Consider the following 26,422-nt stretch of genomic DNA (forward strand, 5'->3'; position numbering starts at 1 on the left):
CAGCTATTAATTTCTCTGGCCTCATGCTCATTACTCCCCCCACCCCCTTCTCCCTGGACAGCAAGGCCATGTGGAGAACCTGAGGTCTGGCATCATCTCTGAGGTTTGTAATGAGATGGCTATCCTATGTCCCCCCGTAGAGAACAGTGCGTGCGTGCGTGCGTGCGTGCGTGCGTGCGTGCGTGTGTGCGTGCGTGCGTGCGTACCTGCGTGTGTTTGTTTGTGCGTGTGTCCGTGCAAGAAATGAAGATGACTAAATGGATATTCTTTGCGTTCAGAATAGTGAATTTCTGTAAAATAGATACCTAAGGCATCATACAATGTGTTTTTGTGTGTGTGTGTGTGTGTGTGTGTGTGTGTGTGTGTGTGTGTGTGTGTGTGTGTGTGTGTGTGTGTGTGTGCGTAGTACTTGAAGGTATTTGGTACTTGTCTTTTATGTGTCATCGTAAACTATCATCACTACATACTCTACAAACACGCTACTCTGCTTACACTCAACTATATCGAACAACTTCCATTTTATCCGTCTTGATACAAATATTTAAGTCCTGCAGTGAATCAATGCAGGATAAATCGTGAAGCGAAGCAATGTGCGGATTGGGACATTCAAATTGGCCGAGAGTAAATCCATCCTATCATTCATTCACTCATGCATGAATGTCATTAACGAAGCAGGAGGAGTCATTCTACCCCCAAACCCTTCGTGTCTGCGTGGAACCCGCGACACCAAAACTTCTGCTCGGTTAGTGGAAGATTTGACACAGTTACAAAAGCATTTCTTGGACACCGCCAAACGTTGCCAAAGTGAAGAGAACACAAGTATATTGACATTGTCACACTCTCTCTCTATGCATCCGTTAGAACAGCTTCTTAAAGTCGATGAAGCCTTTTTATGGATTTTATTTGCTTGACCTTTTCTTTCTCATTGTCGCAACAATAAGGTTTTAAGACATAAGGTGAGGATTTTCCGGCGATACCTTCAGCTCTTAGTGGTTTTTAATGAGACACTCTTTTTCTTCAGGAGCTCATGAAGAGGGACTTCTCATGTCCTTTACATCCTTGCACTTTGTGTGGGCTAGATTTGTTGCCGCTGTTACTTTACACACCTACGCAGCTGATAAAGACAAATGTTTCCCTAGAACTTGGAAAGAACTGAAAAGAAGCACTTTTCTATTAGCCCCCCGCCCTGACGCGCTAACAAGACTTGAGAGTCGCACCGGCAATGAACAATGTGTCGCCTGAGTTTAATCGTCATTCATTCTGCACGTCCTTTTTAATAACTTTTATGTTATAGAAGCGTAGATCAATGCACCGGCGGCCAGCAGGGCATGCTTACATAGCGCTGGCTCCTCGCAGCTAATCGGTAAGCTGAGCCTGCCACCGGTGTTCTCAAATGAACTCATCCTATTCTCGCCTCTCGCACAGAGTTCCCAGCTCCCACCCCAGAGGGGCTGCTGTTCAAGGAGCCTAAAGCCCGCTCTGATCTGTGATCGGTACCCGAGTCCACACACATAGATCTGAGTGGATCCTCTTTCTTTTTTTCTTTCTTTCACATCTGTCTCACTTTTTTAGTTTTAGCAGATTAAAAAGCATGCTCCACTTTACATAGGGTACGATGGGTTGAAGAGAGGTGGGGATTGAAAAATGGTCGAGGGGAGGGCGAGAAAGAGAAGGAGCGGCATAAAGAGGAAGAGTATATTACATAGGGGAGGGGAGAGATAGAAAGAGCGATACAAGGAGAGAGAGAAGGAGGATTATAAAGAGGAGAGGAGAGATATATACACAGAAAGAAAATATACTACAAAGGGGGTAGAGAAGAGTTAGAGAGAGAGGAGATAGGATATTACAAAAAGGAGTGAGCAAAATGAAATATATATACAATGTGAGGGAGGGAGAGAAGAGAGAGTATTACAGATAAGAGACTGAGGATTAATTCACAAAAAGACAGGAAAAACCTGCAACAGAGTTGACTAACGAAGAGGCAGCCGAGACACAGAATGTAAAGACCGGCAACAACAACAGCAAGTAATTAAGATGTTAATAAACCCAAGTGACTTCATATTCCACCAAGCATGTGTCCCATTGTGTCACATGTTTTCAAGCCCTCAAACCATGCAGCAGCAACAACACACACACACACTCCTTTAGTTTGTGTGCTTGTGTGTGTGGGTTTTGCATGTGTTTCTGTTTATGTTTGTGTATGTGTGTATGTGTTTGCGTCCTTTGTGCTTTTGTGTGTGTGCCCAAGTGTGAGTGTGTGTGTCTTTGTGTGCTTTATGCTTATATGTATGAGGGCAAGTGTGTGCGTGCATGTGCCTGTGTGTGTGTGTGTGTGTGTGTGTGTGTGTGTGTGTGTGTGTGTGTGTGTGTGTGTGTGTGTGTGTGTGTGTGTGTGTGTGTGTGTGTGAAAAGCCACTCATGCATGTCTGCTGTTATGACAGAGAGACATGACGGATCCATCCGATATCAGTGGGAGGCCAGCAGGAGCAAACCTAGACACACACACACACACACGCACAGACACACACACACACACACACACACACACACACACACACACACACACACACACACACACACACACACACACACACACACACACACACACACACACACAACATCAGGAGTGACGGATGGATCGGGCTCTCATTCATCACTCACTCCCTTATTTGGAGGAGCAGCAAGGGGGAGAGAAAACGAGAGTGAGAGAGAGACCTCAACATAAAGCTAGAGAGAGAGAGAGAATGAGAGAGAGTGAGGACAAAAATAATGAAAATAAATGTGGGTACTATGAGGGAAACAAGGGCGAGCGAGAATGAGTGATGTGATTGAAAGGAGAGAAAGTAAAGACAACTATACTTCTTTTAACCAAATACACACGCTATTCACAGACACCTATAAAGTAAATGGGTGACAGAGCCAAATTAAATGTTATCCAAAATATTTAACCTTTTGGTAACAGATGATGTAGTTCAGCCTCGCTCCACCCTAGACTCTCAAATGCCATTTAAATACAAACGAGTTAAACCATACTCAAACTGTACCTGGAAAAAGTTAAAGGCTGATACTTTTCTGAAATGTAAAAAAAAACAGTATTGTGTTTATTGAGGGCTTGCGGTTTGTAACGACTTCATAAGCAGTGACCAATTTAAACCCCAGTTCACCGTTTTAAATACCAGCTCACTGTGACATCAACATGACACCGGTGAACATGGCATCCCCTGATTGGATGAGGAAGTCAGCGGCGTGTCCAACCGTGAGTGACTTCAAACGGCTAAGGGGAAACCAAGGGTTAATCCCACGCCTTAAACATCGCAGCACTTATCGACCCCTCTGTTCACCAGACATATGTTGGCAGCGCACTGTGTCTGTGTATGACATTATAACATATAATCACAGTGACGTAACGTTTAATTAGCTGACATCCATTCCTGTCAAAGCATTCTGTCTGATATTGGTCTGCTATCATTAGATATCATAGTTTTATTATGGGCTTTCACTTGCAAGGGTAGAGATGCTGGAAGAGGCCAGCAACAGAGTGATATATGTGAAAATGAGAGTTGGTGGGAGAAGCAGTATTTTCTCAATTGTATCGATTTTACGCCAAACATTATTGCCAACCCACCAAGTGTTTGAATACATTAACCCACCCTAGTGTCTCTATGTGTCAAATTAACAAAATGCTGTCATAAAAAAGTTTTGTGTCATTTGATTGATTTCAAGAATCACTTTTTTCATTGCAACGTCTGAGTGCCAAACCAAGCCTTTAGGGACCCTTCTGGGTATCCCGTTTTTATGGGCCGACGAGATATTTTATAGGTCAGAGCCACTAAATGAAGCATCCTGCGGTGTACATCGTGCATACATAGACACTGCATAAGGAGATAGCATTTGTGACTCATCGGCAGCATAAGCACTCCTGAAAAACCCGATCAACCTGCATTTCGCTTGCGTAACTGTAGTGTCTATTCATGTTGGGAATTAGCACTTAGCGAGATATTAATGACCAAAATAGGTTGAGTGCTGCCGGGATTGGGAATTGGGTTCTTAACGACTGCAACGACCCTGAACAAGTCAAGCCCTGCTGTTGTTCTGATGGAAACCTCTTTGATAATAGTTTACAAAATGTAACCAGGGGATTGTGTAACTATAAAATAATATCCTAAGTCTAACGATGAAAGTGAAATTGGAATGGGATCAATCCCGCCTCCGGCCAAGTCTACACATTCATCAAAGATAACATCTTAACCCGTCAATTGAGTTCTTAATCAAGAATAGTTTCTGTACGCACAAACACACACGCTAACATTCACACACGCATGCACATGCACACACACACAAACGCACACGCACACGCACACACACACACACACACACACACACACACACACACACACACACACACACACACACACACAGGGCAATGAAAACAGCTGGAGAGGGTACAGGCGGGGTAACACTGGGGGAAAAGAAGGAGGGAGGGAGGATTTAGATGGAAAGATGGGAGGAGAGAGAAAAAAGGTGCCAGGATTGGGAAGAAGGGGAGAATTAGTGGTTGAGAGAGAGGGAGGGAGGGAGGGAGGGAGGGAGGGAGGGAGGGATGTCCTCTGCCCGTGTGTTTGAGGATTTTCCAGCTGAAAGCAGTCCTCGTTCTCTCTCAGCAAGCCTCTCTCTTCATCCTGACCCTCTCCATCGATCCACACACTCACACACACGCACACACACACACACACACACACACACACACACACACACACACACACACACACACACACACACACGTGCGCAAACTTTTGCTTTTCGCTCAAGGCCACCCATGTCTACGTCCAAGTTTCTTGCCACGTCAGGATGGAAGGGCTGTGTGTGAGAGAGAGAGAGAGAGAGAGAGAGAGAGAGAGAGAGAGAGAGAGAGAGAGAGAGAGAGAGAGAGCGAGAGAGAGAGAGAGAGAGAGAGAGAGAGAGAGAGAGAGAGAGAGAGAGAGAGAGAGAGAGAGAGAGATGCTTTGTGAAAAATGGATGAGAAGAGAGGAGTGCTGACTCTGATAAAAACAGACATGCTGTTTTTTCTTCCTCTTCGTCTTCGACGGAGGTCAGATATAAAGTCTGGTGGACTGGAAGTGTTCGGCGTGTGCGCGTGCGTGCGTGTGTTTGTATTTGGGTGTGGAGAAAGTCCTCAAAGGTGAGCGTGGTGTGTCGCTCAGCCGGATCCAGCAGAAGTTCTTCTTGATGCCCAAGGTGCTTTGATCTAGGCTTGCTGTTCACCCACCCACACACACGCACCTACAGACACACACTCACTCACACGCATGCACACACACCACCACACCACACACATACACAGCCACACAGGCACACACATTGGCCCAGACAGGCACATGCACAGGAACACACACACACTGGCGCACGCACACAAACACAGGCACATGTAAAAACCCACACTCACAACCGCACACAAAACAACTACCCTTGACTCTCTCTTTATATATAAATACAGGTTCTCCTCTCCCTGCAGGCTGCGGGGCTATGGGGGTTTAGCAGCTTGTTCTGATGGATGCTGTGACTGGGTGCCGGACCACCGACCATCCATCCCAATTAAACACCGCTGTACACATGCCCATGGGCAGGCTGCTGACCGACTGACTGACTGACCACACACACACACATGCACACACACACACACACGCACGCATGCACACACGCACACACACACACACACACACACACACACGCGCACGCAGGCACACATGCGCACGCAGGCATGCGTCACACACACACACAGACACGCACGCACGCACGCACGCACGCAGGCACGCACGCACGCACGCGCGCACGCACGTACATACATACGTACATTAGCATATGCGAACACAGTATTATCAGATTCACTACTAGACGGTAAGACATTTGCTCTCCCTTTTTCTTTCAGGGGGTTTAGATGTAGATGCTGCCCAGCTTCACAGTGACCGTCTACAACAAGCCCAAAACTAGGTTTGTCTTTACACATACACAATCCAAAAAGCCGCCCACAGTCCACAGTATGGTTTCAGTCATTGTGTCGGCTCTCTCCCTCGCAACCTGACACGTTTCTAGCATCACTGGCTTTCTCTCATTTAAAAAAAGGGCAACAGAAATCCTTGTTTTTTTCCCCTTCTAACAAGTGTGTTGAAAGCCAATTTCCTGTGACATTTCCGATGTGGAAATCAACTGTTAAAAGTTATAGATGGGCTGTTTTAGTGAGCAGCCCCATCGAATGCTGAAGACCAAATGCTTAAATGTCATCGTATTGTGTTAACACCATCAGTCGCTAGGGGAGGCTTTACGCAGTATGTTAACGGCCATGGGTCATGTACCAACACGATGTGTCTCTCAAAGAGAAACACACAACCAGTAACCTCAATGCATAAATATACCAACAAATAAAATCAATCTGACACGACTAATTATTAGTCATGATTAAGAATTAACTTTATCATATGCACGTCCTGTAGTCTTTAACCTGATCCAGTTCCTCTTATTTTATCCTCCCTCTCTCACAGGTAGACATAACTCTCTCCCCCTCCCCCTCCCCCGATCTCTCTCTCTCTCTCTCTCTCTCTCTCTCTCTCTCTCTCTCTCTCTCTCTCTCTCGGCCCCGGTTACCGGCTCCTGGCCCAATTATGTCTCCCAGCCTCTGTCAGATTGTTTGGCCCTGGCTGCCCACCCGTGTGTGTGAGGCACACGGACAAACGCCTATGGGTTCTGTGTGTGTGAGAGAGTGTGCGTACCCAAAGGTATATTGTACGTGTCAGTTATCAGTATGTGTGTGTATGTGTGTGCGTTGGTTTGTGTTCACTCTTGAACTCACTGTTTAATCCTTCCACAACTCCAAACCCAGGGGATACAATCTCCCCCCACCCACGCCGTCCCCTGCCCCTCCTCTCCACACCCTCATCCATCACTCCATCTACCACTCTCTCACTTTCTCCTCTCCCACCTCTTACCCTCCGCCCAGTCTCCTTCCAACACTCTCTCCTTCCCCTCCTCCCCTATCCTCCTCGCCCACTTCTCTCCTCCATCCCTCTCTTCCTCCAGCCACTCTCTCCATACATACTCTCTCCCCTCCATCCATTCATCCTCTCTCTCTCTCTCTCTGTCTCTCCCCCCTATCCCAATCAGGGTCTCTCTCTCTCTCTCTCTCTCTCTCTCTCTCTCTCTCCCTCTCTTGCCCAGGGGTTCTTCTCCAGGAGCACGTGGCCAATAAAAGTGGGCCAGGTCCATCGCTATTTATACCACAAAGCAATTTTCCGGAGATGCCCACAGGTAAGAGAGTCCTCCGTGACTCCGTGGCGATGTCAGACTGATGTGGAGGGGGGGGGGGGGGTTCGGTTGACCTTGACCGCCGTTGACCTCTGCCTGAACGACCAGACAAGTGCCCAGCTGGGTTGGTGGGAGGGGGTTTATTGGGAAAGAATTGCAACGAGGAAAATGGGGGAGGAAGAGAAAGACAACAGTAAAATGTAAGGGATTCGGGGTTTCGATATGAAGAGGCTACATTTGCCCAAAGTAACACTAAATGTTATCCAAGTTACTCTCTCCCATACTAGGAATTGAGTCACTGAACTAAAACGCCAGGCAATCACGAATACACATGACAGGAAGCGTTGTTGGATGTAAATTAACAAACGACTGAAGAGGAAGGCTGTTTCTCTATTAGCCAGCGTCGTTCTTAGCCTCTCCCCTCTCTGGCCACACCCTGATTTGAAGTGGCTGAACACCACATGGGGCGGCCTGTGGCTGGGGAGGTAGAGAGGGTGGGCTGGTAACCTGAAGGTTGCTAGTTCAATTACCAGCTCCTCCTAGCTGAGTGTCGAGGTGTCTCTGGGCGAGACGCCTCACCCTGACTGCTCCCGACGAGGCGGCTGTCTCCCTGTGTGGCTGACTCCGCCGTCGCTGTGTGAATGTGTGCATGAATGGGTGAATGTTAGGCAATATTGTAAAGCGCATTGAGTGGCCACTGGAAAAGCGCTGTATAAATGCAGTCCATTTACCACATCCCTGCTCCTACATACACAGAGGAATCCCCTCAGCAAACTTAGATCTCTCTCTGAATGGTTTTACTTACAAAGCCAAAGTGTTTTCACTCGCAGATCCTCTGCTCCCAGGGGTAAAGTTTGACAAACACTCAAGCTTGATATGAACAGGCAGAAGATACATCTACCGGAGAATATATGGGATTTTAGATAGGATATAAAAGTCTGTGAACAGGGAGCACGCACATAAATCACAATTTGAGTTTGCACAGAAAAAAAAAAGAGGAAAGACATTTTTTTAAAGGTTATGTTGAAGAATGACTAGATATCAGATATTACTGGGAGTATGTCGGTATAGCTGGGGGCGAATTGAATAGGAAAATATGTTTTACTCTCTCCCGCTTCAGCTCCCTATTGAACAGAGAGTGCACCATGGATGAACTGCTTTCCATCGCCCTGAAGCTACGTCCGTTCAGGTGCCTTCAATATATTTACACCAGTTTTCTCAATAGCTTCTAGCCCGGATGATTTTTACTTTCTGCAACAACAACAAATAATACTTACCAATAATGATTGAACTATCATTATATATCTGAACGATGAGAGAACAAAGGGCACACAGAGAGAGAGAGAGAGAGAGAGAGAGAGAGAGAGAGAGAGAGAGAGAGAGAGAGAGAGAGATTTTCCGTGAGAAAACCGAAGAAAAGGCAGAGGGGAGAGAAGGAAGAGAGACATATTTAGGACAAGGACAGAGCAAGATAAGGGACGCAGGGACATGAATCACAAATAAAAGATTGAACGACGGACCAAGGCGGGGACAGGGGGAGAGGGGACACGGGAGGAGAAGATAAGGAGAGGTACGGATGGACAGACGGACTGACAGGCAGGTAAGAGGTGATGAAGAGGATGAGGGCGAGGTTCCTGTCCCCAGGGTGGCGACGGTGTTATTTTCTCCTGCCGTTTATCACACATCTGTCTAGGTTTGTCAGACAATCTTTCTCGCCGTCCCCTTTGTACGTTCGTCTCTCTCTAAATCTACCTCATTTTCTTTACTTCGTCCTACTAGTATTTTTCGCGCCCACAGTTCAATTAACTGTGTCGAGACCAAACCTTATTTGGGCATCAAGTGAACTTCTTCAACTGGAGGCGATTCATCCTTCTGCCCTCTAGTTCCCGCCTTCATTCTAAAACATTGAGGACATTTCCCAGGGCACCAGTTCAGAGAAACGCTCTTACATCAAGGCATTGTTGGAAAGGAAGAAACTGTTTTACAATTTTTACAGTTTTTTGTAATGAGAAACAAATGAAGTATGGCAGATTGAGTGCTTCTTTACCCGCATCCGGTCCCAATTGGGCACTCATTAACGGATTTGAAAGCTCAGGTACTTCTTTGGCTCAGGATGCTGTAATACATGGTACGGGCTTCATGTTGAGCCCTTAAACCCCAGTCAACACCATGGGGGTTACCGAGAGAATGCTTCGGGCAAAGCTGTTTTCCTTAACATGACATCAGTTCCTGGCATTGTCTTGAGAAGTTTCAGGCATGTACTCGATGGTGTTGGTATACAGCACATTGAATTACGTGAATTCTGTGCAAATGAACTAAAGTTTCTGCAAATTGCGCATACTTGATATAAATAAAACACGTACCCAGTACAATTTCGTTTGCATGGATTTTTTGCCTTTATCAGTATAATATTCGATTATTTGAAGGTGCCGCTGGGATCTGTGTTTGACATAAATTGAGGTTGTGCAACAAATGTATGGTATTGTATTGAGACTAATTAGAGAGCTTGCACTACGTTATTTTTCTTAAAGCTGAGACTCTAGTAATAAGACGCCTCAGACAAGTCAGAAAATGCAGACAACTCACGCAGTGATCACCATGAGACTGAACCCTGCTTATTTCAAGATGAATAGAGATGAATGGTAAATTGCTCAAAATCTCTTTGGTCTTGACTAGCACTCACTTTTGAGTAGGGGATGTTGATGTGTTATAACGAAGGTCTCCTCTTGAATTGTACTTTGCTGTTAGGTGTTGCAACTTGTGAGTTGCGGCTCGCCTATAGAGGGCGCTAGGGCACCGCCCGCCCGCCGACCGGCCATCATTTTTTTTTTTTTTAATATATTTATATATATATTTTTTAATATTCTTTCTCCTTCTGAGAATTAATCGATTTTAATTGCATTCGAATAATTCATTTACTTTAGAATATCTTTGGAATTCCCCATAATTAAATCTTCATTCCCTTACATGTTCAACGGTCATTTTGGTGAAGTAGATGTCTTCCGTGTGGCGCAGTTCGCTCTGCCCCACATGCCTGAATTATTAGCCAATGGTTCCCCCGTTGCTAGGCAGAAAAGTACATAATTTCGCCAATCAGCGTCGTCGAATTGTATGGCTTGTTGTGGGCGCTCAAAATATAGCCCCAAGCGCAGTGCCGTCCACTGCGCGTAACCGCGCATTTGCCATTACCTCAGAGATCAGCAAGATGGCGACTTTGAGTACTGCTACCACTGTTTCCCTGTGAGTTCAGCTAGCCCCAAATTCAGTTAAGTCTTTGCTTATGAATCCCTTCGAAAGAAGAACATTTGCAGAAGAATTGCAAGTAAAAGAACTCGGAGCAGAAAAGCCAGAAGTGAACATAACCCAACAAGCAAGAGGAAAGGATAGAGCCTACAAGATAAAATTTTCCAGAGTTTGGTTCAGTCTTGGCTAACTAGCTGTGGTTATGCCAATGCCATTTTTTTCTTTCCTTGTATACTTTTTAAAACAAATGCGTGTGATAGTTCGTGGACACAGACAGGGTTGACAGACCTGAAACATCTGTCAGAAAGGATAAAAAAAACACAAGCGAGCAAGAGTGCATATGAACAACTGTGTGAAGCTGACCATGCTAGAGGTAAGCAACTTCTATTTATTCCACTAGCCTATATGTATTTCCCTTGAGATGGACACTGGTTGCAGACCCTCACAACCTCCCCCCACCCCTTTCAAGTGTACTGTATATAGTTCTCTGCAAACCTATGGTGGGACCAGGCCTTCATTGTGCATATTGTATATAGTCCTCTGCAAACCTATTCAGTGAACATACTGTATATAGTTCTCTGCAAACATGGTGGCATCAGGCCTTCAGTGTGCATATTGTATATAGTCCTCTTTAAACCTATTCAGTGTACATACTGTATATAGTTCTCTGCAAACCTATGGTGGCTTCAGGCCTTCAGTGTTCATATTGTATATAGTCCTTTGCAAACCTATTCAGTGTACATACTGTATATAGTCCTCTGCAAACCTATGTTGGTATCATGCCTTAAGTTAGTCTTCAACAACCACACACAATAGTTTGCACATTTACATGAATTTTATGGAATTCGTATTTCATTGTATTTGTCTAAATGCATACTAATGCAGACTGTAGATATATTTATGAGTGACGTTTACCAACACAATGGCTTGGCCGTAACACACTCACCCATTATCTCTATCTGTCTCTCTCTCACTCACACAAGGAGAGAGAGAATGTGTTACCTTGTGTGTAATTCACAGTTATTGTTGATGTATCTGCACTCTTAATGTTGCTGATTTCTACAAGTCAAATCAATTAACTTAAAACTTAGTTCCCTGGCCCCATTCGTCTTTGTAAGTAAATGTTCTTTTTTTGCCTTTACTATTTTGTCAGAATGCACCAGAATGCTTCGTTGGTTTGTGAAAATCACAAAAAAATCTTGTGGGGGAGGAGGCCCCCAGACCCCCCTACAGGGGTTTGGAATGCAAACATTCAGCCCCCCCTCAAATAAATTCCACCAGCCGACACTGTTGCCTCGTTAGTACTGAAGGAAATAATAGTTAATCAAGCGCTCATCTCTTTGAATTACTGAGAAGCAATTCTACACCTACATATACCACTACACCCTTGAGAAACTTTTAACAGAGAATGCAATTGAGGCGTCTTACAAAACCCTTTCTGCATACATTCTTAACATCCATAAAATCAAATGATGACTTTAATTACAGTAAATGGAGTGTGTTTGGATGATGGTTTAAGCAGCCATCCAGACACACACACACTCAAGGAGATCTCCCACAGGGCAGCATCTACTGCTTCATGAACCATTGTCCTTTTTCTCATAGTCCTATATAGTCCTTCATCTCGCTTCTCGACATAATCATCCTATGTCCTGGTTATGAGGAGTAGAGGCTGACTATATTGACGCAAATCACTGCTGTCATGTTTTGAATTTTAAAAGCTATTGATTTTGTCCATCGAAGAGTGAAGACAATTTAACTCATGATGGAAATATAAACATTGAAGTATAAAACAAGCTCATTTGAATTGATTCGTTTTGAATCGACTCTTTGAAATCAAAATGTATGTAATTGTACTATTTTGAAGTTGCAGATACTCGAAATACAATATTCATTACACTCGTTCAAGTGGTCAAGATACAGACCAGAAAATCAGAGCCATCCAAATTCTAACTGCAGCCAGGGCGTTCAAGGGACAGGCCTAAGGAACTCGGACTGAATGCAACTGAATCGACTGCTGTCATCACGTTACTGGAGTTTTGAGCCCCTGTGTTTATTGAGGTCTTAGTTTGAATATACATAACTGACATAAACCAAACAGCTTACTGCAGTCCCGTCGTTCTCCCTGTAGGCCTTCTTTGGGTTTAATTCTTGAGCAATTTGGTTCGATCACATGACTGACAGACCACACTCTGATAGGCCGGTGGTAGATTCAAATGCATTAATTCTCGTGGTTTAGCCTGTACTTGGAATGCTCTGCAATGTTAATTCACATTGTAATGTCTTGAATTTACCACTTGAATATTCGTATTTGGAATACCTTTAACGTGATTGAAAAATGTGTGTTTTTGAAATGGTTCAGCTTGAAATGCCATGTTTGAATTTCAAAGAACTGAAATCAAAATAAAGTCAGATTACCTGGTTTCAAAGTACAAACGTCAATGGTGTTCACATTTCCATAATACAAGTTCAATGGCTTTTAAAAAATCGAAAACATTATGGCCGTGATCTGCTTCCATACTTGTCTGAGTGTGTGGCAATGGACTTTGCTACAGTCCTCTTAAACAACATTCTCCTCAATTACTTGCTTGAGAAATGTTCTCAAGTAAAAATAACTTATTCCACAACATCACATATATCAATATTAATAATAACAATAAAGAACTGCTCCTTTTTTCTCTCTCTCTCTCTCTCTCTCTCTCTCTCTCTCTCTCTCTCTCTCTCTCTCTCTCTCTCTCTCTCTCTCTCTCCCCCCCCCCCCTTTCAGATAATAGAGGGCAGAGTGTGAAAGTGGTTTTGGAACATTCCCTTGTAAATGTCCCTTTAACATGAGATTGTGTTGGGCACTCCTAAATTCACTGCGCTGGATGCATTCACACTGGATTTTATGTGTGTGTGTTTGTGTAGGTGTGTATGTGTGTCTGTGTGCACGCTAAAGTTTGAATTAAGTCTGCACTATTTGTTCACGGTTATTTAAGTGAAGTAAAACGACACCTTAAATAGCCTGAGAGGAGCAAATGTAATATCTCAGGCCACACACACACACACACACACACACACACACACACACACACACACACACACACACACACACACACACACACACACACACACACATATATGCATGTGAGTGCGCTCTTGCGTGAGTGTGTGTGTGTATGTGCCATGCTTGTGTAAGAAGAGAAACACACTAATGGTGTGCTGTGCTGCACTGAGGCCCATGAAAGATGAGCGTGGTCCAGTTGAGGAATACTGGAGCATAGAACTTCCTCACTCTATGGGCCTCATTCCCCTAGTGGCCATCTTGATTCTAATCTCTAACCAGCTAGTAATATGGCCGTTAGGGTAATAAAGCCTTATTAAATGCAATTAGCTACCATAAAAAAACAATTGATAAATACAAATAAATAAATCAACTGGATAATACAGTAATAGTACTGATAATAGCTATAACTAAAGTAGGGGAGACAGAAAAAGGCTCATAGTTAATAAGGTACTCGGTGAAGAGGGTCATGGAAGCCATTGCAGCGAGCTCAACTGAAGAGGCCCCATAAGCATCAATAGCGACCTGATGCTTTTAACAAAAATCGTCAACTTCTCCAAGTGAGCTCTGTGGAGCACCTTGCCCTGTAGTAGTTCATGCCTGGGGCTCATATAGAAGACGAGGGTACTGGACGGAGAATATCGCTCCATTGAGTGACTGTCGGAGATGTCAATATAGCACACATCTCACCTGTCCTAAAGTCCCTTCATTGGGTGCCCGTGAGTTCTAGAACAGGTTTTTAAAGTTGGTGTTCAAATCACTCAATGGATTAGCGCCCGAATATTTCATACTAACGCTTGTATTGCAATTTAGCACGAAAGGCGCTATATAAATAAAGTTTGATTTGATTTGACTCCTGCTACAAGACTCCTGCTACAGTGGGGGTCGGATTCAGGGAACTTAAGAGGACATCAGCCGCTTTTGATCTGAGCCAAGGGTGAGACACCGGTCAGTTGATTAGGGGGGGCCGTTGGTAGGGCTGCACGATTATTGCCAAAATGATTATCACGATTATTTTGATCAATATTGATATCACGATTATTTACCACGATTATTCATTTGAAAAAAAAAATCATTCGAATTTCTAGCACCCCCTAGTGGTAGGAGCCATACACTGTGCTCAGCGGCAAATTGCCGCCAGGCCTCGCCCCTCCCCCCTTTTTCAGGCTTCGCAGGATGGACTCACGCAGTCGCAGGCAGGTGTACCGGGAGCGCTTGGTTTGCTTTGCAGCGGAGGTAGAGCGTATACGGCATGGGCGGGGCTCGTTTCTTTTTTGTTTTTAATTTTTTTGCGGATGCATTATTTAAAAAAAATATCGCGAAAATATCGCGAGAACACTACGTGTCACGGGAGGCCAATATCGTCATTGCGATAAAAATTCGATATATTGTGCAGCCCTAGCCGTTGGGGTAATGGGGGAACTGGCTTTGAACGAAATACCTTATATGGAAGAAACAGAAGATACGGCTTTTGGGCTTTGAGTTCATTTTAGCTGACAGGGATACAGAGGATGAAAAAAGCCATCGTCATATCGTTAAATGGGTGATATCATGCCTTTTGCTTTAGACTGTTATATGACGTATGCATATGCATACATGTTTTTTACGTATGCTAAGCTAGCTATATACAGGCATGTAACCCTATTATAGTAGTACCCCCAAATGCAATTATTAACCCTAAAAAAACATGATATGGCGGGATCTTTAAGGGTTATAAGAGCATTGTAAGACCGACCACGGCAGGTGGTGTCAGAGCAGGACGTGGCGAATAGAGGATTATTTAAAATGGGTGCGGGATTCGGCACTCTGTGTTGACCATGTTGTTTTACGGAATCTGAGCCAAATCTTAGATTCCGTCTTAGAGTACCATATTAAGCGCTATATAAAATATAAATTTCATTTATTATTATTATTATTATTATTATTATTAAATCTTCACAGTGTTTGAGAATGTATTTTTGACATTGAACAGCTTCTTACAACTCAACAACCCTTTTGAAATATCCAAGCCATTCTTGTACATTGTGTTAAATAGCTCATAGCCACAAAGCTACACAATATTGTCATTGGGCTTCAGGCTACTAATTCAGTACCTAGACAGTGACTTGCACTTTAATGAAGTCTACCTCTCTCTTGTGTTAGACGTTAGAAAGCCTACACGGTTCTCCGTCCCCCGTCTGTTTAGTGCCCAGCTCCGCCACCGCAGGGCACCGTCGGCTACCTATTCCATCAGAGCAACCACCTCTCTCTCTGAACTCAATTTCACGAGGAACAATAGCAGGGCAGGCAGTCCTAGGTTCCCCTTGCCTCTCACCCATCTCAGAGGGATTTTCTCAGCCCCATTTCACTCTCAATACAAAGTTCTCTCTCTCTCTCTCTCTCTCTCTCTCTCTCTCTCTCTCTCTCTCTCTGGGGAGCTTTCCCGCTGTGAAAATGGGTCACCTTTCTTATGTTCGAAAAATGCCTGTGCCGAGAATCACCTCTAAAGCTACCTTTGTGTGTGTGTATGTGTGCGTGTATATATTTGTGTGAGAGAGTGCATGCATGTGTGTTTGTGGATGTTTGCGAGTATGTGCACGTGCGTGCATTTCTGAAATCCACACACACCCTTTCTCAGCGTACCTTTAGTCATCATCGTTTAGGGCTGCAGGAAGAAGGGCATTTGTTGGCTAGGTGTGGGCCAGGTCAGGTGGCGGGCAGAGAGGCGTCAGAGCACAATACACGCCAGCAGCCAAGCTTCAAAAGTCACCACGTCCTCAAAAGTGAGTGTTACACAAGTGTGTGTTTGTTTATATGTTTATCTGTGTGTGTGTGTGTGTGTGTGTGTGTGTGTGTTTGGGGGAGGGAGTGTGTGTGTGTGTGTGTGCGTGTACACAGGAGAAAGTAAAAACTGGCGGAGGCGAGGATAGTACCACTTAGGTGTTTCTCTCGCTTAAACTTTGCCTAAGCAGCCTCTACGTTGAAAATGTCTTTTCTGTCACGATACAAAAAGGAAGTATTTTTTATCCACACGTTCTCCCGGACTGCAGGTACAGCGCACAGATTACATCAGCACCCCTTTGTGTGTGTTTTTTTGCGTGTGTGTGTGTGTGTGTGTGTGTGTGTGTGTGTTTATGTGTGTGTGTGGCACAAAAACACAGCTGCTGAAACCCTGTAAGCACTCACATTGATGTCCACACACACACACACACACAGACACACTCACACTCACACACACAAACACACACACACACAGACACACACACACGACAAAGTAACATGAAGCAGCACAGTTGGTGTCTGGGCCTGGGATACACTCGTCGATTCAATGCAACCTTCATCACGTGATCACAGCGCGACTCCTTAACTGTCAGGTCGGGGGGGGGGTCCTAGTTTGGGTCTGACTCCCATCGGAATCCAAGGAGGTGAAACACCTGGCCACAGGTGAGCGGGTGAGCACTCTGATCGGATTGCGATCCCCGGCTCCTCCTAGCTGAGTATAGTATTGTATGTAATACTGTTAGGCAGTAGTGTAAAGCGCTTAGAGTGGCCATTGGCAATGCTGTATAAATGCAAGTATTTGTGCGGGAAACTGTAATCCTACAACATAGATGCGGCCACAGAGTTGGCCTTCAAGTGTCGAGTTCTTACGTCAGACCTGTGTTCCTATCGGACTCATCGGATCACAAACGTGAACGACGAGTGTAACCCAGGCCTTTGTGACTTCCACAATAACAGTGTGAGGTTTGAGGACGGAGAATTGTAAACGAGAACACACACACACACACGCAGGATTAGAGGCATACCGAGGTGTAGAGGTAGCCCTCGCTGTTCATGGCCATGTAGAGTCCTGTCTTGGTGCTCTGGATGGCCACGATGCGCAGGCCCACAGGAATCAAGTTGAACTGCACTGCGGACACAAAGGGGGAGAAAAGGGAAGGAGACAAAGAGGCCGTGAATGAACCAATCACATTTCATTCAGCCTCTTCTTCAGTTAAATATTATATTTTACCAAACATATGCAAAATACAGCATCAAAGGTACTTTTGTACTCAATGGAACAGACTAAGTTAACTTCAGCGCAGGCCGGTAAAAAAAACGAATTTAAACGAGAAGACAGAAGCGAGTGAATTCTCCAGGGAGAATGTCCAAAGGAACGATGCGTCAGGATCGGGTTTCCAAGATCTATGGAGGCATGAGCTTCGGTTGGTGCCAAGATCGATTGGATTGTGAAATCCTGCCGAAGTAATGGATAGAGCACGATTCATCAGCGGCGGTAGGGGGTTTGGAGAGGGGTGGATGTTGACAAACCAAATCAACGCCAACACAACATAAAGAAATCAACAACAACTGGGACCACCGTGACAGCAGAAAGAGAGAAAGTGATTCATGGTGATACGTTTTCTGAACAGAGGAGGGTCTGAAGGGAAGCAGACACAGACGCCATGAGGGAACCACGCCCGTTTCTTCAGCTATTGCTTTGGCTATTGGACGTCAGATGATGTGCCGTACTTCAGTGACATATAACCTTTTACAGACGTAAATGCAGTTAATACATGCAAAAAAGAACGTCTGTAATAGGCCGAATCGGAGGCAGAAGTTAAAATAATATAAATAAAGAAAAAGTATTGTTGCGATACGTCCAATTTGTTGACTCGTGGCAACACTGGCCTGTTTCAGCCAGTTTTGACAATCAAAAATGTTGGCATGCATCCAAATGTTGGCATGCAAAATTGGCTCGATGCAGATTGAAAAACAACTGTCTCCGTACATCTCCCTCTTTCTCCCTCTTTTCCCTCCTCCATCTCTCTCGTTCCCTCCCTTCCTCTCCCATCTTCCAGGGCTGGCTTCTGTTTGCACGATCGATCTTTGAATCTCAACCAGTCGCTTTGGCAAATGAACAAGGTGTCACCGAAGACCATAGGGCTTGGAAGACAAATAGAGCTCTCTTCCTCTCTTTCTATCTCTTCGTTCCACCCCTTTTTTATGGTGTCTGTCCCTTTTGTGCAGCGTTTTATAGCACATGTGTACTCGCAGAAAATATCAATTCGGCTAACCTTGTGCCAACACACACACACACACACACACACACACACACACACACACACACACACACACACACACACACACACACACACACACACACACACACACACAATCAGACACAAACACAATCAAACAAACAAACGCACACACACACACAATCACACACATTATATTCTCAGTCCATTTTCTAGGCCCTTCTACTAAATCTTAACACGTCTTCTTTCTGTTGTGTTTCTATAACCCTCTACCCCCCCACCTCCTCCCTGTCTTCCTTTCCCTCTCTCTCCCTGGTTTTGTTTGACTCTCGTCTGTGCTGGGGGAGAAGAGAATGTGTCACTAAGCTGGGCTCTGTCTCTGTCTCGTTGGCTGCGGTTGGGGCTGCGTTTGTTGTCTCTTGATCAAACTGTGGAGGGTTGCGATGTGATAGGAGACCACTTTATAAGAGGGGGAAACTTATAAGAAGGAAAGAAAAAAAGAAAAAAAAACGAAAGACATGAAAAGAAAACCCCCTTGTGCTTTCACTTCAATTCTGCCTCCTCCTCTTCATCTCTCTCCCACGCCTCCTCTCCCGCACTCTGTCCCTCCCCCTTACTTGTATTTTACTTTATCTTTCCACCGCCTCCTCATCTCTATACAATATTCACTCTCTCTCTCTCTCTCTCTCTCTCTCTCTCTCTCTCTCTCTCTCTCTCTCTCTCTCGTCAGAGGAGGACTGCAGGATGAATAAAAAAACGTCTTGTGATCGTGAGACTAAAGAAGGCAGGGGGAGGAGAGCGAGGGAGAGAGAGAGTGAGAGAGAATGGAAAAGAGCGAGAGAGAAGAAGGTGGCAGATGAGAAAGATAAAGAGAGAGAACTGCAAGAAAAAAAGTTTCCTGAGGTTGTTGATGAGGATCAACGCCATGAGTCAATGTGAGGATTGGAGGACGATGAGGATTTAGACATATGCTGTCGCGCTGCTGTGTGTGTGTGTGTGTGTGTGTGTTTGTTTGACTACTGCAGTGCAGCAATGTCGCACACTTGTGTGTGTGTGCCACAAGGAGGGGATTTGCCTCTAAATGTAGCGTCCTGTTTTAGTTATAGTGCGGCGCATGCTTAATAGAACACCTTGGGGGTGGGGGGGGGGGATCTAAAAAAGTGGTTAATTTGTGTTTGGCTGCTCTAGAAAGTAGATGAGGTTACAGGGGGAAATAATGCACCCCCTCGGAAAAAAAAGTTGCTAAAACTAACATACTAAAATCCTTCCGTGTTGGATGTCTAATAATTCACTTCCATTTGACCCATTTCTTCTGGTCTAGGCAGAGCAGGCGAAACGCCATGTGTCAACGTGCAGGGGGGGGGGGGTGATGCCATGCAGCCATGCAGCTCAGTGCCAAATGTGAACTTTCTCGGCCGTCGGTGGCCCAGTGTGACATTAACTAGTGCTAAGTAAAATGGGTGGCGGCGTGTGTGTGTGTGTGTGTGTGTGTGTGTGTGTTAGTGATGGGTTGTTTGCGAACAAATCAGTTCGAAGGAACGACTCTTTATCAAGAATGAACCGACCTGATGCCACGGTTCAGTTCTCTCTCGTACGTATCTATCGTTCGTTCTCCCAGAATCGACTCCCACTACCGGGAACGCGACTGAGCGGTGAAACGATTCTGAACGATTCTTCTTGGCGAACTGACCGACGCGAACTGAATCAAGGAAAATAATCATGAAATCCATCACTATTATAGTGTTTGTGTTTGTGTGTGTGTGTGTGTATGTGTTTGTGTGTCTATTTTTTTCATCAGTAGAAACAGAAACAACAATTTATCGCTGTACGGTAAGGATGTTAATTGAACCAAGTGGCAAGAAGTATTTATAATTGCTAGGATAACCCATTGCTTGTATACAACAAAAAAAGCTAGGATAAAATGCTATAAGCACAATTTTTAAGTGCCTACATTAAGTTCCAGGACGTCCAAACATACAATAAGTCCGTAAGAGGGGTGTCCTAGGATTAAGGAGGAGGGGGTGATTGGGGGCAACGAGGGAGGCTATGCACAGTCCAGGTGAACACCGAACAGGTGAGTCTTGTGTCTCTTGTGGAGGCTGAGCGACTCTGCGGTCCTGACGCCGGCTGGGAGCTCGTACCACCACGGTTTTGACAAAACAGAAGAGTTTGAATTGTTAATTCGAGCACAAAGGTATAGGTATATCTCATTTTGGTAGCATCAATATGGAGAGTGTTTACATACAGTATATCTGGTTCACGACTGGACTCCATGACTAGCTACAGGTCCACCTAGCAAAGTGCACTTGTTTCTAGTGAGGTAGTGCTTCGTACAGCACTGGTTTATCACTGGTATGCCAGTAGTGACCCAGAATAGACTATAATAACCACTCTGTTCAGCAAGATTTTCCTCAAAGTAGAGGGATGTGATGTGTATTTTACAAGAACAGCGTCGAGCAGAAATAACTTGAATCACCGCCATTCATTTCAGTCTTTGTGACTGGTTTAGTCTATAGTTGATTATCCCAGCGGCAGATCGTTCCTCAAACCATCAGCGTTTTCTGGGGACAAACAGCTTGAAAACAACAGGGAGAGAAGAGAGAGAGAGAAGAAAAAAAAACATCTCTCCCTCTACACCCATTTGTTCTTGCTCCCTTCATCTCTCCGCAATCCTCTGGTCTGAAAAGCCTTTGTCTGTCGACGTGCAAAAACTGGAGTTGATTTATGATATCGTGTTGGGATGCTTTGACAGAATGAATTCCTTAGCATGGGTGTACTGGAGGGATGGAACCCCTCAGCCTGGCCGTGTGAATGCCTCGCTCTACCAGCGGAGCCAGACAGTAATACATTACTTTTGATTAACTTTTCAACGGTTCTGTTCTCAAGTGTTGAACGTTTTAGTGTACCACATTACACGAGAGAGAGAGAGAGAGAGAGAGAGAGAGAGAGAGAGAGAGAGAGAAAGAGAGAGAGAGAGAGAGAGAGAGAGAGAGAGAGAGAGAGAGAGAGAGAGAGAGAATGGAATCTGGATGTCAATGGCAGGAGACACACACACAACACAAGCATACAATGACATCCCAATTACACATGCTCAAGCGCAATTGTCACTTCTGCATGTTATGGTATAAACTCAAGATCGTCATGCTGATAAATGTATCTATCTATGTATCAAAGTGGCCCACATGCACACACAACGGCAGAGCGCTCAACGGTACACATAGCACCCGTTCCCCATCTCTTTCCTCCGACGTTGTGCACATTCAACTCACGAAAATCAAACATACACATTCTGTCTCCCGTTTCTCCTTCTTGTCCTCCAGATGATATCCGCTTCACATCGCTCCCAGCCGAGTTACGTAAGCCGCTGGACGGGGGGGGCATGGGGGGGGGTGTTGGCCAGCCTACCAGCTCCCCCTGACCTCCCACCAGCGGGGGGGAGGCGGGGGGGGGGGGGGTTAGTGCGCTGATGGAGGGGGCCGTCAACCCCATGCCAGCTGCTTCTCCCTCCAACACACGCACACACATGCGCGCACACAGCCCCCGTCCCCTCTCCCGTCTCATCACGTATTCGGGCGTCCCATTTGTTTCTCCACCTCTCCCCACCTCCCTCCATGATGCAAGGACGCCTCACTGATCATCATTTTCATACACCTTTACCTGCGGGATCCTCCCCCCTCTTGCCGCGATGCGGAAGAAGAGGGTAGCAGGCAGCGATGTGTTTGTAAAAACAGAATAACTCGTTTACAACAAACCTTTTGTGAAGATACAGCAGGGAGTGACGGGAGCAGAGGGAATAATTAGGCATGACGACCTTAGCACGGGTGCGGATGATTAGTTGGTGTCCGGTAAGGAAACATTTAAGGGATTTTGCTGATGCTTTTATCCAAAGCGACTTACAACGATTCCTTCACACAATCGCAGACCGACGGTAGTGTTTCAACAGGGCGACAGCCAGCTCAACTGAAGCAGTCAGTCAGACAACTCGACACTCAGCTAGGAGGAGCCGGGGATCGAACTAGCAACCTTCCGGTTACCAGTCAACCCGCTCAACCTCCCGATCTAATGCCGCCCCCCTCAGCACCGTGCGTGGCCGAAGCCGAGCGCCTAGAACAGCTGGTGTGCAGGATACAAGAGCTGGGTGGATGCAGGTCGGAGGGCTGCTCTGATACGACAGGACGTCTCTGTTGAAGTGAACAATTAGTGCGGTAGTGGAGCTGTAAAACACCTGGCAAAGCGCTGGGGACCCTCAGCCAAATGAACCTCCTCCCCATCCATCCTCCAAGGCCTCTCTACCGAATTGATCAATTAGAGGGGAAGGAGGGAGGAGCAGAGACAGGAGAGGCAGGGGATGGGTGTGAAGGGAGTAGGATGGTCCAGATGAATTGTTAGATGAATGGATTTATGCGGGCTGGATGGCTATTGAGCAGTCAACTTGCACTTTCAAGTAATTTTTCCCCCGGCAACTGTGATTGTGTGGTGTGTGTGTGTGTGTGTGTGTGTGTGTGTGTGTGTGTGTGTGTGTGTGTGTGTGTGTGTGTGTGTGTGTGTGTGTGTGTGTGTGTGTGTGTGTGTGTGTGTTTGTTTGTGTGCACCACTGTCAGTAGACCAACTGACTGTCTGACTATTGTGGTAGACGTGGCTTATTTCCCTGCGTAATGCAAGTGTGTGTGTGTGTGTGTTTGCGTTTACAGCCTAGTCGTACAGTTATACACACACACACACACACACACACACACACACACACACACACACACACACACACACACACACACACACACACCTGTACTGCCTCCTATACCAGTAGATATGTGAGTCAGGCTGCCACAGGCAGTGAGTCAGCACGACAGGAAGCAGTCAGTCATTCACGCAGCCAGTCAACAAGTACGGTGCTAGGAATCCAAACCGCCGCTTTCTGATCCATTATTAATCCCATTGGCTGCTGATCTAGACCTTTCTGTGGCCTCCTTAGCATACGCCGCCGCAGTGAGGCGCATAATTACTGCATTCCCACAGAAACCCACCGAGACCGCCCCCTGCTGGAGGTCAGGGGAGGTCAGGGTGCCCTCTCCCTCTCTCCCTGGGCGGCACGCTCAAAGCTCGCAACACACCTGCTCGGTTCGTTTAGCCAACATGGAAACAGGAACAACATTGATTTGATGTTGATGTTGTTGAGTTGATGTTCCTGTTATGTTTCAGCGTCCTGTACACAACTGTTTTGAAAATTAGCTTGGAAGGCGGAGATGCGTTTGTGTGCGTGTGTGTGTGTGTGTGTGTGTGTGTTTGCGTGTGTCTGTGCATGTGCATGAATGTGTGTGTGTGTTAAAGAAAATGGGCATGAAGGGGCAGGCTTGCATCTCTGAGATTGCTGAGGATAAGTTGGACAGTAGATATCGCGGTGTGTGTCGATAGCAGGGGATCTTGGGCTGACTGGATCCGCCTTGGTAGAAAGCTTGCATTCTCACACTACAGAGGATAGGCCTTTCAGCCAAATACACACACACACACACACACACACACACACACACACACACACACACACACACACACAGACACACAGACACACACACACACACACTGACCCTATTCAACATCCTGATGATTGATACTCCAATACAATGATGTCAATCACTCTCACCACCACATCCCGCCAACACCGCAATGAATACATAATCTAGCTAGGAAAGTACAAGATTCATGACTTCTCCACAACTTAACTGAGAGTCTCTCTCTTCCCCACTTGCTCTTTCTCTCGCTCTCATTCTTGTGCTCGGTCTCTTTCCCACCCTCTCTCTTTCTCTGAAAACCCCATTCAACGCAGTCACAGGGACGGCCACAGTTACAGCACAGATGTAAGGAAAGTACACGCACGCACGCACGCACGCACGCACGCACGCACGCACGCACGCACGCACGCACGCACGCACGCACGCACGCACGCACGCACGCACGCACGCACGCACGCACGCACGCACGCACGCACGCACGCACGCACGCACGCACGCACGCACGCACGCACGCACGCACGCACGCACGCACGCACGCACGCACGCACGCACGCACGCACGCACGCACGCACGCACGCACGCACGCACGCACGCACGCACGCACGCACACAGAGACACACGGGTAAACACGGTAATGCTATTTTCCCATACGTCCTAATCTATGCCATTCGCGTTTTCAGGGCAAAGAAACTCTTAACAATAACAATAACGAGGATCACACCTGTGATTCAGATGCTTTGTCGAGGTCTCAACCAAACAATTTGCCTTGATAATCTGATACGTACATCAGCGTGTGCACATTAACTAAGGACATTCATATCAATTGTTGGAGTACATATTTTTCGCGGCCAGAAGAGAAACACTAAGAAATCTCTCTGGCACCCAAAAACAAACAGCTGCGCCTACGAAGGTGAGAAGGATGGGAGGGAGGGTGCGGCTTTAAACGACAGGACAGTAGTTAATAACTACTTAGGACCAGCGCGTGCTCCTTAGTATGCAGAAGAAGAATGATCCGCATCATCATCATCATCATATTCTCCCACTAGGCGCGTTAGTGGCCTTTGGGGGCTCCTGCTTGAACCTGTGGTCCAGCAGTCCCAGGAACTGTGTTCTCTTCATCATCATTCCCCTGGCCTGCCGAACATCCATGTCCAGCAGCCTCTCTATCCCAGTCCAAATCTGTCTTGGCATCCTCAGGTCCAATATAACCTGTTTCCGTAGTTTGCTAATGTCCAGTTCACATACATGACCTACATATTTAGTATGTTGTAGTTAGCAAAGGTCATGTATCCTAACATAGTCCGGCTCTCTACCCTGCCTGGTGGGGTTCCCTGCGGTCCGTTACATAACACACTGTGTCCGACTGCAGCGCTGCCATGACGAGGCAGGCAGCTGTGGAGTCACTGAGGCACGGCGTAATGATGGCAGACGGACAGGTCAGACAGACAGACAGACGGACGGAGGGACGGACAGACAGATAAGATGGGTCAGAGGGGGCGACAGCATGTGGAAGGACAGACGGATGGATCAGAGAGAGCGACAGGATGGAGACGGACAGACAGGCCGATGGGTCAGAGAGAGCGACAGGATGTTGACGGATAGACGGACGGCTGTGGCGGGGACACTTGGGGATGATTCACGGGTCAAACAGGGAGAGGGACAGCCAGACAGACAGACAGTCAGTGGACAGCAGACAGCAGTCGGGCAGGAGTGGGCAGATGGTGACTAAGCGGATGATCAGCGGATGACATTGGCAAACACAGAACTGTGGAGAGCATCGCTCACCAGTGGCACCGTGAGACTAAATGATTATGATATATAAAAAAATACCACAACACAGCAAACAGGACGGTTGTACACAAGCAGGTCAGCAAAGAGTATGTGTGTGTGTGATTTACTCTCTCTCCCTGTCACGTTCTGTCTGCAATCCATCTGTCCGTCCGTCCGTACGTCACTATCTATCTATCTATCTATCCATCTATCTATCCCCCTCTTTCTGTCTGTCTGTCTGTCTGTCTGTCTGTCTGTCTGTCTGTCTCTTGCAAAGCGTGCAATAACGCCAACCACTCTGGAAGCTAAGTCTATTTTATACGGTTTCGAGTTTGTGTGTGTGTTTGTGTGTCTTTGGGCATCAGACAGACCTTGAAAACAAGTGTGCTGGCTTGTACAACTACAGAATAAAATCGGATGAAAAAGCTTTTGAGGAAAGTAATGAATAAACACAGTTTGTTTATGTATGCAAAAAGAAACCTCCATGGCCGACCACAAAAACCTCCAGTTCTGAGACACACACCCTCTGAAGCTGTGTGTACGGCTGTACGCGTAGTACTCTGTGT

At 46.0% G+C, this 26,422-nt stretch overlaps 2 protein-coding genes across 3 annotated transcripts in view; one reads left to right on the forward strand and one right to left on the reverse strand.

The window, feature by feature from the left end:
- Positions 1-26,422, forward strand: part of lrch4 (leucine-rich repeats and calponin homology (CH) domain containing 4) — a 310,321-nt gene that overhangs the window by 243,131 nt on the left and 40,768 nt on the right. The gene's annotated exons all lie outside the window — the stretch shown is intronic.
- fgf11a (fibroblast growth factor 11a) overlaps positions 1-26,422 on the reverse strand; it is a 74,265-nt gene that overhangs the window by 11,359 nt on the left and 36,484 nt on the right. For both annotated transcript variants that reach the window (XM_030337855.1, XM_030337854.1), the window contains exon 3: positions 17,368-17,471. In XM_030337855.1, coding sequence (XP_030193715.1) covers positions 17,368-17,471 — 104 coding nt within the window. The remainder of the gene's footprint in view (positions 1-17,367; positions 17,472-26,422) is intronic.

The sequence above is a fragment of the Gadus morhua genome, chromosome 17 (genome assembly GCF_902167405.1).
Source record: "Gadus morhua chromosome 17, gadMor3.0, whole genome shotgun sequence".
Classification (NCBI taxonomy): Eukaryota; Metazoa; Chordata; class Actinopteri; order Gadiformes; family Gadidae; genus Gadus; species Gadus morhua.